General features: G+C 46.2%; 1 protein-coding gene across 2 annotated transcripts; it reads left to right on the top strand.

Moving 5' to 3' along the window:
• Positions 1 to 462: 462 nt before the first annotated feature.
• Positions 463 to 10,536, top strand: pou2af2 (POU class 2 homeobox associating factor 2). Of its 2 annotated transcripts, none has more exons than XM_068708597.1 (5): positions 463 to 600; positions 3,299 to 3,399; positions 8,885 to 8,924; positions 9,226 to 9,527; positions 9,621 to 10,536. In XM_068708597.1, exons 1-5 carry the CDS (start codon positions 582 to 584, stop codon positions 10,050 to 10,052), a joined length of 894 nt encoding a protein of 297 aa, XP_068564698.1. In that variant the 5' UTR covers positions 463 to 581; the 3' UTR covers positions 10,053 to 10,536. The 2 variants fall into 2 exon arrangements, with proteins under 2 accessions (XP_068564698.1, XP_068564783.1); XM_068708682.1 differs by lacking the exon at positions 463 to 600 and adding an exon at positions 924 to 1,162.
• Positions 10,537 to 11,802: the final 1,266 nt, after the last annotated feature.

Below are 11,802 nucleotides of genomic sequence, written 5' to 3'. Positions count from 1 at the left end.
TCATGGTCGCAGGTGTTATTTATGTAATTTATTGTGTCTTCTTCTCTTCTTTTGTCCCCAGAAGAGAAGAGGTTTCCAGTGCTTCACCTCTTGAATCAGACTCACTGCGTTCATTCTTCTTCTTCCTCTTCTTCTTCCTCTTCTTCTTCTTCTTCTTCTTGTGTTCCGACGACTCAAACACAGATCAGCAGCATGTCACCATTCACATCCCATACGTGTGCAACATGCGGCCGTGCACCGTCCTAACATGGATCTAAGTGTCTCATAACATGCAAACACGTTCATGTGTATCTGATGTTTCTCCTCTCGTGACTAAACTCTCAGTCACACATTCTCTCTCTTTTCTCTCTCTCTCTCTCTCCGTTCTCTTCTCTCCCTTCTCTCAAACTTCCCAGAGTCGCGGTGGAAGACAAAGCCCTCTTGAGGTTCAGCCAGGAAACAATTAAGGAACAAGGAGCCGCGTCGTCGTGACAGAGGACACACAGCGTCCTCCAGCCATCATTTAAACACAGCATCCAGATGACTCGCTGTCTTTCACACGTCAGCACAGTGAGAGGGACATTGCACAATGATGTCCTTTCATGTGGAAAGAGGACGGAGGTGAGAGTGTGTCTTTGTGTCTGGTACGGAGCGTCTGACCTGAGGTGCTTTGCTTCTTCTCAAACTGCTCACAGCTCTGTATCTACAGCATATGTGTCCCTCAGAGCTGCAGCTTCAAATCACACAGAGGAAACAAAGCATCCTCTCTGGACTCCGTGTCTCTCCTCCGTGTGTTCAGCCCCTAATCTGCACTGCAGATGCAAATAGTGTAAAAAAAAAAACGTCCCTACCAAACATTTGCATGTAAACAAATAGATAAAGGTCATTTTGAAAAGAAGAAGCTGCCTCCTCATGCCTGCAGAGAGAGGTGGCATGTCCCACAGGTCCCACATGTCCCACAGGTCCCACAGGTCCCACAGGTCCCTGCCCTCCTGACGAGCCTATAGTTAAAGCTCCCCGTCGCGGCACGCAGCTCAGTGTGGTGCTGCACCATCCAGCTACTGCAGGCAAAGAGAGAACAGAGAGGCCTCTGTGTGTGTGTGTGTGTGTGTGTGTGAGTGTGAGTGTGTGTGAGTGTGTGAGAGAGTGTGTGTCACTCTGCTCTGCAGCATCATGGACACAGGTAAGACACACTCATTCATGCTGTCATTACTGTCGCTGCTGTTTAAAAACATATGAGATGTCAGATTTTATTTTCTCTTTTGTTTGGCTTTTATTTTGAAAGGGTGCTTGGGAAGAAATTGACCTGGATCTCTCAGTGTGTGTGTGTGTGTGTGTGTGTGTGTGTGTGTGTGTGTGTTTAGTTTGTTGAGTTAATGTGTAGATGGTGTAAAGAACAACAAACAGAGAGAATCTGTTTATGTTCCACAGATGCTTTAATATCAACCACTTCTGTTATCATGAGCTCGTTAATAATAATATTTATTTCACTAATAAGTAAAGACAGGATGATGTTTGGTTTGTGCAGAGTGCAATATATCCCGTTTTTTTATTTTTGACATAATCTGAAGGACGTTGAATAATGTCCATTGGTGGAGCAGTCGTGTCTTATCTAAAATATCCCGTTTAAGAAGTTCACATCTTTTACATAAAGTTTTTTTGCATACAATATTCCCCGTTTGCATAAATAAGGTTTGCATTTTCATTGAGTTTATGCCTCACGCTTCCCAGGAATGTCCCCCGAAAATCACACTCCGGCCCCCGGTGTGAGGTTTGCAGACAGGAGCTGACATAGCGTCCTATTTAACCCCACCCGACCCCCGACCCCCCCGGTCCTCCGTCACTGGGACGTTTTTGCAGAGAAATCTCCCCTTTTTTTTTTTTTTTTTCCTCGGGTTCCGTCCATTTGTATCGACCAAACCAGATTTCCATGCTGCCCCCCCCCATATGAATGAAACTGTGACTCATTCTAATCACCTCTCATCTGTGACTCGTCTCTGTGACTCGTTTGTGTGACTCGTCTGTGTGACTCGTCTCTCTGACTCGTTTGTGTGACTTGTCTGTGTGACTCGTCTCTCTGACTCGTTTGTGTGACTTGTCCATGACTTGTCTCTGTGACTCATCCGTGTGACTCGTCTGTGTGACTCGTCTCTGTGACTCGTCTCTGTGACTCGTCCGTGTGACTCGTCTTTGTGACTCGTCTCTGTGACTTGTCCGTGTGACTCGTCTCTGTGACTCGTCTCTGTGACTCGTCCGTGTAACTCGTCTGTGACTCGTCTGTGTGAATTGTCTGTGTAACTCGTCCGTGTGACTCGTCCGTGTGACTCATCTGTGACTCGTCTGTGTGAATTGTCTGTGTGACTCGTCCGTGTGACTTGTCTCTGTGACTCATCCGTGTGACTCGTCTGTGACTCGTCTGTGTGACTCGTCCGTGTAACTCGTCTGTGACTCATCTGTGACTCATCTGTGTGACTCGTCTGTGACTCATCTGTGTGACTTGTCTGTGACTCGTCTGTGTGACTCATCTGTGTGACTCGTCCGTGTGACTCATCTGTGTGACTCGTCTGTGACTCATCTGTGTGACTTGTCTGTGACTCGTCTGTGTGACTCATCTGTGTGACTCGTCCGTGTGACTCGTCCGTGTGACTTGTCTGTGACTCGTCCGTGTGACTCGTCTGTGACTCGTCTGTGTGACTCATCTGTGTGACTCGTTCGTGTGACTCGTCTGTGACTCGTCTGTGTGACTCGTCTGTGACTCATCTGTGACTCATCTGTGTGACTCGTCCGTGTGACTCGTCTGTGACTCATCTGTGTGACTTGTTTGTGACTCGTCTGTGACTCATCTGTGACTCGTCCGTGTGACTCGTCTGTGACTCATCTGTGTGACTTGTCTGTGACTCGTCTGTGACTCATCTGTGTGACTCGTCCGTGTGACTTATCTGTGACTCGTCCGTGTGACTCATCTGTGACTCGTCCGTGTGACTCGTCTGTGACTCATCTGTGTGACTTGTCTGTGACTCGTCTGTGACTCATCTGTGTGACTCGTCCGTGTGACTTATCTGTGACTCGTCCGTGTGACTTATCTGTGACTCGTCCGTGTGACTCGTCTGTGACTCGTCCGTGTGACTCGTCTGTGACTCGTCCATGTGACTCGTCTGTGTGACTCGTTCGTGTGACTTGTCTGTGACTCGTCCGTGTGACTCGTCTCTGACTCGTCTGTGACTCGTCTGTGACGCATCTGTGTGACTCGTCTGTGACGCGTCTGTGTGACTCGTCTGTGACTCGTCCGTGTGACTCGTCTGTGTTCTGCTTTGTCTAGAATACTCAAAGAGAGTTTACCAGGGCGTTCGGGTCAAGCACACGGTCAAAGACCTGCTGGCGGAGAAGAGATCCCGGCAGACCAGCGGGCCTCGATACAACGTAAGAACCTCCTCCTCTGCTTTTGTCCCGTCTCCCCCTCCTCCCCCTCCCTCCTCCCCCTCCCTCCTCCCCTCCAACTTTCTCCCACAACCAAACAGTCACAGTTGACATTCTGCTGTTGGCACAATTACAGGTCTCCTCTCCTTGTTTACATTCTGGCTTGTTTTGTGTGGACCAACGGCGCATGGTTTGACCACCTGTACCTCCCCCATCTCCCCCACGTCCCTCCCTCCTCTTGTCTCTCTACTCCCCCTCGAGGCACAGCCGGTCTGTAAATAGCTGAGCACCATGTGTGTGCAGAGAGAGCAGGTCACACAAAGAGCAGAGACACAAAAGAGACACAATGCTCGCAATGGCGATGATGATCCCCCCCCCCTCCCCCCTCTGTGGGGGGGCTGAGGTGGACAGGTAGCACAGAGAGGCAGAGAAAGGGGCAGTGAAGGAGGCTGCCTATGCAAAGTTTGATACACGCACACCTGCCAGCTTCACATTGTCCTCCACCGCGTACCGACCGCAGACAAGCCTCCTATTGTTGCCTCACACACACACACACACACACACAGAGAGAAATCAGGCTTTAGACGTCTGCATGCACGAGCAGGACCGGCTTTTCATTTCTGTCCACAAACCGCCCGTCAAAAGGCTTCACAGGACGGACTGTTTGTCCACTGTAGATAACGATGAGGACTGAGGACCAGATACCGTCACACGACAACAAAGGAGAGAGAGAGGGAGGGAGAGAGAGAGAGAGAGAGAGAGAGAGAGGGAGAGAGAGACAGACAGAGAGGGAGAGAGAGAGAGAGAGAGAGACAGACAGAGAGGGAGAGAGAGAGAGAGAGACAGAGAGAGAGAGAGAGAGAGGGAGAGAGACAGAGAGAGAGAGACAGAGAGAGGGAGAGAGAGAGACAGCGAGAGGGAGAGAGAGACAGAGAGAGAGAGACAGAGAGAGAGAGATAGAGACAGAGAGAGAGACAGAGAGAGAGACAGCGAGAGGGAGAGAGAGACAGAGAGAGAGAGACAGAGAGAGAGAGATAGAGACAGAGAGAGAGAGACAGAGAGAGAGAGAGACAGAGAGAGAGAGAGGGAGAGAGAGACAGCGAGAGGGAGAGAGAGACAGAGAGAGAGAGAGAGGCCTGGACGTCTCGAGTGGGAGGACAGCAGTAGTTGTTGCTGTCCTCCCTGGTTGATGACAGGCTGATGTTTAGTTCACTGACAGATGAAGATAACATGCTGGTGTAGTTTAGGCTCAGGCCCAGTTCAGCATTTTATTCTAAACATTCTGGAGCTTTGAAGGATGAGGCCTGGAAATATTATTCAAACTTCATAAAAAGACCAAAACCAATGAATCGATGTGTTGTATGCGTCTTATTATAAAATCACCAAAACGGCTTCAACTTTGACCCCAAAACTCGTAGCGAGAAGCAGAACGAGAACATTTGTGACCTCCGGTTCTGACGAGTGAAGCCAAAGCTTCACGTGTTAAAGCTGCATTCTCTCTAGTGTCCATCAGGGGGCGACTCCTCTGGTTGTATAGAAGTCTAGTCTAAAATGACTCTACTTCTCTCTTGATTTATTCCCTCAGTAAACATTGTAAACATGAGTTTATGGTCTCAATCTCTAGTTTACAGTCTTCTTCAATACAGCATGATGTTCATTTACTACATTATGGAACATTTAGAGTCAAACAGACCATAAAGAGGGGATGCTTTAGGGGCGGGGCTACACGCTGATTGACAGGTCTCTACCAGAGACGTATATACGACGAACTGGAGGCTTTAAAACATCGGTCAACAAACGATGAGGTGACGTCGCCATGACTACGTACACAGTCTGTGTTGTCAACACACGTCAGTGTTGCTTCATTTCCATGAACACACACTGTAGTTTATCTAAAGCCACAGAGGACCACATTCCCCAACAGACGCTCCACTGACTACCAGTTGAGGAACGTTCCTCTCTGTTTGTGGGAGGAACCGGTCTCTGAGTGTTGGTGAACAGGACGACACGCTGGTGGTTTTTTGGTCTGGACATTTATAAAAAAGTGGAACAATGTGAATCGCATCTTTTAAATCCTGCGTTGTTTGTTTACGAGCCGGTCTGAGCCACATCAGCTCCTATAGATACAACGTTTAGAGAAGCAGGTGACTTTTCACTCACGCTGTTAAAAGTGACATTTTAGTCGTAACGCGTCCCTCTTAAAGGGACAGTGTGTGGGATCTAGTGACATCTAGTGGTGACGCTTTAGATTGCACTCGACTAAATACCCCTCCGCTGACTCCTCCCTTTCCAAGACAAAGGCAACCACGGTAACGCCATCTCAGAGGCCATCCATCCCATAATAATACACTACTTCGGTTTATTAGACGGTGATTGGCGCGCGACAATAAAAATAGTGCAACAGGAAAAGACACAATAGAAAATATGTAAATTGACAATGAAATATGATAAACAAACAAACAGTATGTTATTGAAGTGTCAAGTGTGTATTTAAATGTGCGTAACATTTACATAGAAACACTAAAGACTGCAGAGTCAGCGTTTGGTTTGTCCCTTCTGGGCTTCTGTAGAAACATGGCGGCTCCATGAGGAGGAGCTGCTCCCTTTGTAAATGAACGACATCACAACCGCTCTCAGTCTCTGTGGATTAAACTCCAATGAAAACATAGTTATGAATAGTACATTATATTGATGCTTATAGATCCTACGCACCGGCCCTTTAAGGTATTTTCACAATAAAGCAACATTTGTAGAACAAATTAAAGCGAGACCAGAACTAGAAATAAGAAGTTGAATCGATAAACACTCGGTGGCTTCGATGCTACAGTCATAACTAGCGTACTTCACTAACACACTCGATCATCTTCTCCTTAACCTAACGAATGTTTCCTCTTTTATTTTGAAAAGACTGTATTCATGTAAAGGCTCCATCTTTTATCTGGATGAATAAAGAGCCTGTGAGAGTGAGGAGTGAGGAGACACTCTGACCACAGAGTGTCTTCCTCGTGTCGGGACACGGAGAACATAAAGGTCTCACCTCAGTTCACTCGTCCTCTTCTCTGGTCTCTGTTGAGGAGACGTGTCCCAACACGTCACACCAATGATGGACGACGGCGTTTTATTTTGAAGAGGCTTTGATTGTGACGCTTCAAGAGCAAACTGTGACGAAATGAGAAATAATAATAATAAGAACAAAAACATAAGTTATTTTAATATATAGTCCTGGAAGTAAAATACTGAAGAATAAAATAAAAAATAATAAATAGGGTTTATTTTAACATAAAATCCTTAAAATAAAATAATAAATAATGAAATAAAAACAAAAAATACGGGCTCTTTTTATCATAAAGTCCTGAAAATTAAATAATAAATAGAAAACAAAAACTAGTGGTTGTAATGTCCTGTAAAGTAACATAAAAAATAATGAAATAAAAACAATAAATAGGGTTTATTTTAACATAAAGTCCTTGAAGTTCAAATACCAGAACATACATATATATATATATATATATATATATATATATATATATATATATATATATATATATATATATATATATATATATAAATATAAAGGACCAAGAGAGAAAAGTGAAACTGTTTACATAAAATAGGAATATTGTCATCAATATGTGTAAGAAGGAAGAACTTTTCTGTGAAATATTGTGGAAAGCTCCATCATCATCATCATCACCCTCCTCCTCCTCGTCCACACACACACACACACACACACACACTCTGCCTGACTGTCTGGGCCGGAGTGAGCTGCTTTCCATACGCAGCCTTCAGAGATGCGCTGATCCGTACCTGGGCCACACGAGGAAGTCTTGGCACTCGCAAATCACATTCAAATTCAACCTCACAATTTGCCTGCTGCCCGGCCAACGCAGGCTTAATATCAACTCTTTTATGTTAGCGGCATGCAAACGAGAGAGAGAGACAGAGAGAGAGAGAGAATAGAGAGAGCGACAGAGAGAGAGAGAGAGACAGAGACAGAGAGAGAGAGAGAGACACACAGAGAGAGAGAGACAGAGACAGAGAGAGACAGAGAGACACAGAGAGAGAGAGACAGAGAGAGAGAGAGAGACAGGGAGAGAGACAGAGAGAGAGAGAGACAAACAGAGAGAGAGACAGAGAGAGACAGAGAGAGAGACAGAGAGAGAGACAGAGAGAGACAGAGAGAGAGACAGAGACAGTGAGAGAGAGAGACAGAGACAGAGAGAGAGACAGAGACAGAGAGACAGAGAGAGGCCGGCACCACTCTGTTCAGACAGTGTCGATCGTTACCTATATCAGATGTGTTTCAGATGAAGCAAGAGACAAAGAGACTAGAACGTAGAACTCGTTGTGCTGCCAGACTTTACACACACATGAACCATCATCAGTCTGAACTGTGTCTGTAATTAAACGTTCTGTAAACGTATCCCTAGAGGTTCTTAAAACACACGTGTTAAAGGAACAGTGTTATGATTTCAGCAGAATAAACCCGGCCTTCGTTTTACGAACTATCTCCGTCAAAAGGTAGAGGACAACGTCCTCCTTAAAAAAGATGTGTATGCGTGAAGACAGAGGAGGAGAGTTGTGTCGTCTTCGTTAGCGTCGAGTGACTCCTTCAGAGTGAGTCCTTCAGAGTGACTCCTTCAGAGTGAGTCCTTCAGAGTGACTCCTTCAGAGTGAGTCCTTCAGAGTGAGTCCTTCAGAGTGACTCCTTCAGAGTGAGTCCTTCAGAGTGACCCCTTCAGAGTGACCCCTTCAGAGTGAGTCCTTCAGAGTGACTCCTTCAGAGTGAGTCCTTCAGAGTGACCCCTTCAGAGTGACCCCTTCAGAGTGAGTCCTTCAGAGTGACTCCTTCAGAGTGAGTCCTTCAGAGTGAGTCCTTCAGAGTGACTCCTTCAGAGTGAGTCCTTCAGAGTGAGTCCTTCAGAGTGACTCCTTCAGATCTTCCACCACGTTGCTCCGTCGTGTTCCTACAGAAGCTCAGAAGGGACAAAAAAACAAACGCTGTGCTCTAGAGAGAGACTTTTGCATTTTGCGGTACCTGGAGGCCACCGTAGTTCTCAGACAAAGACAGGGTGAGCCTCGCAGTTTAAACCCGTGACCTCCTTTGTTATTATGGGATGGATGAGGAGCGTCCAGTTTTGGGTGCAATCTGCAACTTCACCACCAAGTGTCCTCAAATCCTGTTTTTTTTTACATGATCTGTGTTTCACTCCATCCTTCTTCTTCTTCTTCTTCTTCTTCTTCTTCTTCTTCTTCTTCTTCTTCTTCTATTTCTTCTTCTTCTTCTTCTTCTTCTTCTTCTATTTCTTCTTCTTCTTCTTCTTCTTCTTCTTCTTCTTCTTCTTCTTCTATTTCTTCTTCTTCTTTTTCTTCTTCTCCTTCTTTTTCTTCTTCTTCTCCTTCTTCTTCTTCTTCTTCTTTTTCTTCTTCTTCTTCTTCTACTCCTTCTTCTTCTTCTAATATTTAAAGTCTCATTTCTGTGTCACAGGGAGGATCACCCACTCCACCTTCGTTTGTCCAGATGTCAGGTGAGCCTCTAACATGAAGCCAAACATATCTTTAATATGCGCTGAATCAGCGCTTTCATCACAGCTGTAATTAATACTTAGAGGATCCAAGTGTGACTTCAGACTCAGCTGTCTGAGGAGTGAAACGTCTCAGAGGGTTTCTTCTCTTTCTCTTTTAAGTTGACTGGCCGTGATGTCGTCTTTTTACTGCTTTATTTTGTTGTTGATGTTCTCAGTTTGTTCTTTATTCTACAGTCTATTGTACCCTAGTTTGCCTGGTTTCGTCGTCGTTCATTCACGTCTATGGTGTCGTCCTCTGCAGGCTCTCACATGCTGCCCAGCTACTACGGCATGAGGCGTCCCTTCATCTCGGACTCGGACTTCTGCCCGTCCGCCAAGCAGTTCTCCCCCGACGTCTACTCGCCCTCGCTGGGCGGTAAGCCTCTGGGCTGCGAGCCGTCCTCCATGACCAGCTACTCGTCCTTCATCGACAGCTACTACCCGGAGACCTTCGGCGATTACCGCAGCGCCGCCTTCTCCGGCTCCGGAGGACCCTTCCTGCCGTCGTCGGCCCTCTCGTCCCTGCTGCCCCCCTACGGGGGAGAGTCCTCGCATCTGTTTCTGGTGCAAACAAAGTTGTTTCCTAAGCACGTGTCTGATGTTAGATGTTTCCCACAAGAGGACGTGAATAACTCCTGTTTTCTCTTCCTGCCTCAGAGGGACTCGTGGGAGCAGTCGGTTCCGGAGCCGGTGTCCCAGGTGGAGGCTCTGTGTCCGGACGGCCTGGCCTCCGTCAGCGTCCCGCCCTCCATGCCCAGCCCAGAGCCCCCGGGGAGCCCCTCCCAGTGCCGCTCCCCGAGCCGGGGCTCCTCCATGGGCCCCGGCAGCCAGCCTTACACCCTGCACCCTCTAGAGGAAGCCCACTACCACCCTTTGACCACCAGCGGGTCCTACCCGGTGCCCTCCGCCTCCTTCCCCTGCCCGTCCTACATGGGCACCCCCATCAGCGACCTGGTGACCAAGATGGTGACGGAGGAGGCGGCCGACGGCCACGCCGGCCTCCCCCCCGGCAGCGAGGCTCACCCCTCCTGGGCCAAAGAGGACGGGGTGAGCTCCTGGTCTCCCTACGAGATCAGGAGGGCCTACTGACTCCAGGGGAGGTTTTCACAGACTATTAAACCATGAACTCAACAAGAACTCTGCAGAACGGTTTGGTTGATCGGACAATTTGAATGCATTCATGAAGAGTTTTTGATAGAGAGAGTTCTGCTTGATCTGATGGGAGAGTCCTTCTTCTTTGTTACAGAGAAAACATGTTTTTTTTTTGTTTGATTTGTATGAAAAAAGAGTGTCGAAAATAACAAACCATGAGCCTTAAAGGTTAAAAACCAAAAAAATATTTGTATTGATGTATTTAAGTTTAGTTTAGGGGCGTCTCTTTCATGATGTGTAATATGAGGAAACTTAAACTTTCAGGGTTTTTCAGGTTAAACTAATTTGAAAAAAATATAAATTATGATTTAGTGAAATATGTACAGTAGTTATATCCACATATTTGTGTTTACGTGAAAATAAACGTACAAGATTTCAAAATGGTTGTGAAGCTGATGTTCACGTCAGTTTATAGAGGAACTCCACCACGGTCACCTGACTTCACGTTAGTCTATGAAGGAACTCCACCACGGTCACCTGACTTCATGTTAGTCTATAAAGGAACTCCACCACGGTCACATGACTTCATGTTAGTCTATGAAGGAACTCCACCACGGTCACGTGACTTCACGTTAGCCTATAAAGGAACTCCACCACGGTCACATGACTTCACGTTAGCCTATAAAGGAACTCCACCACGGTCACATGACTTCACGTTAGCCTATAAAGGAACTCCACCACGGTCACCTGACTTCATGTTAGCCTATAAAGGAACTCCACCACGGTCACGCGACTTCATGTTAGTCTATGAAGGAACTCCACCACGGTCACATGACTTCACGTTAGCCTATAAAGGAACTCCACCACGGTCACATGACTTCACGTTAGCCTATAAAGGAACTCCACCACGGTCACGTGACTTCACGTTAGCCTATAAAGGAACTCCACCACTGTCACGTGACTTCACTTTTTAAGACTTCTAAACTCTCATAAATCCTGAACATGGGTATTCAGATAGTTGTTGTAAAATGATCCAGGTACTCTAGACGGCGTTGCGGTGGACTATATTTAGGTAAATCTCTGAGGCAAATGTGTGGTATTGAGCTGTATAATTAAATTTAATTGAATGGTAGTCATCCATCGGAGTGAGACCCAAAACGTCGCACTGAGCATGTGTGAAGTAACATAGAGTTCTGCAGGAATGAGTCCTAAATCCAAAACATGAGTCAGCATTTTTACACTTCCTGTTCCCTCGTCTGGAAGTCCAAGTGTTTGAATGTGTTATTGGTTACATGTCTGACAGAAGGAGGTGAAGAGATTTGAACGTTTATTTATCTGATTTAAAACAGTCTCCTCATCTCAACTCTTCATCTTAAACTTTCAGGGTTTTTCAGGTTAAACTAATTTGAAAAAAATATAAATTATGATTTAGTGAAATATGTACAGTAGTTATATCCACATATTTGTGTTTACGTGAAAATAAACGTAAAAGATTTCAAAATGGTTGTGAAGCTGATGTTCACGTTAGTCTATAAAGGAACTCCACCACGGTCACGTGACTTCACGTTAGTCTATAAAGGAACTCCACCACGGTCACGTGACTTCACGTTAGTCTATAAAGGAACTCCACCACGTTCACGTGACTTCACGTTAGTCTATAAAGGATCTCCACCACGGTCACATGACTTCACGTTAGTCTATAAAGGAACTCCACCACGGTCACATGACTTCATGTTAGTCTATAAAG

The sequence above is a fragment of the Cebidichthys violaceus genome, unplaced genomic scaffold (assembly GCF_023349555.1).
Source record: "Cebidichthys violaceus isolate CVI_PGR_0920_01 unplaced genomic scaffold, fCebVio1.0.p SCAF_1, whole genome shotgun sequence".
Classification (NCBI taxonomy): Eukaryota; Metazoa; Chordata; class Actinopteri; order Perciformes; family Stichaeidae; genus Cebidichthys; species Cebidichthys violaceus.
This window is presented reverse-complemented; position numbering and strand designations above follow the sequence as displayed.

Excerpts from the sequence above, each read along its gene's own strand:
- pou2af2 (XM_068708597.1), top strand. Across the intron at positions 3,400-8,884 it reads CCAGCGGGCCTCGATACAAC|GGAGGATCACCCACTCCACC; the intron begins GTAAGAACCTCC and ends TCTGTGTCACAG. Across the intron at positions 9,528-9,620 it reads AGTCCTCGCATCTGTTTCTG|AGGGACTCGTGGGAGCAGTC; the intron begins GTGCAAACAAAG and ends TTCCTGCCTCAG.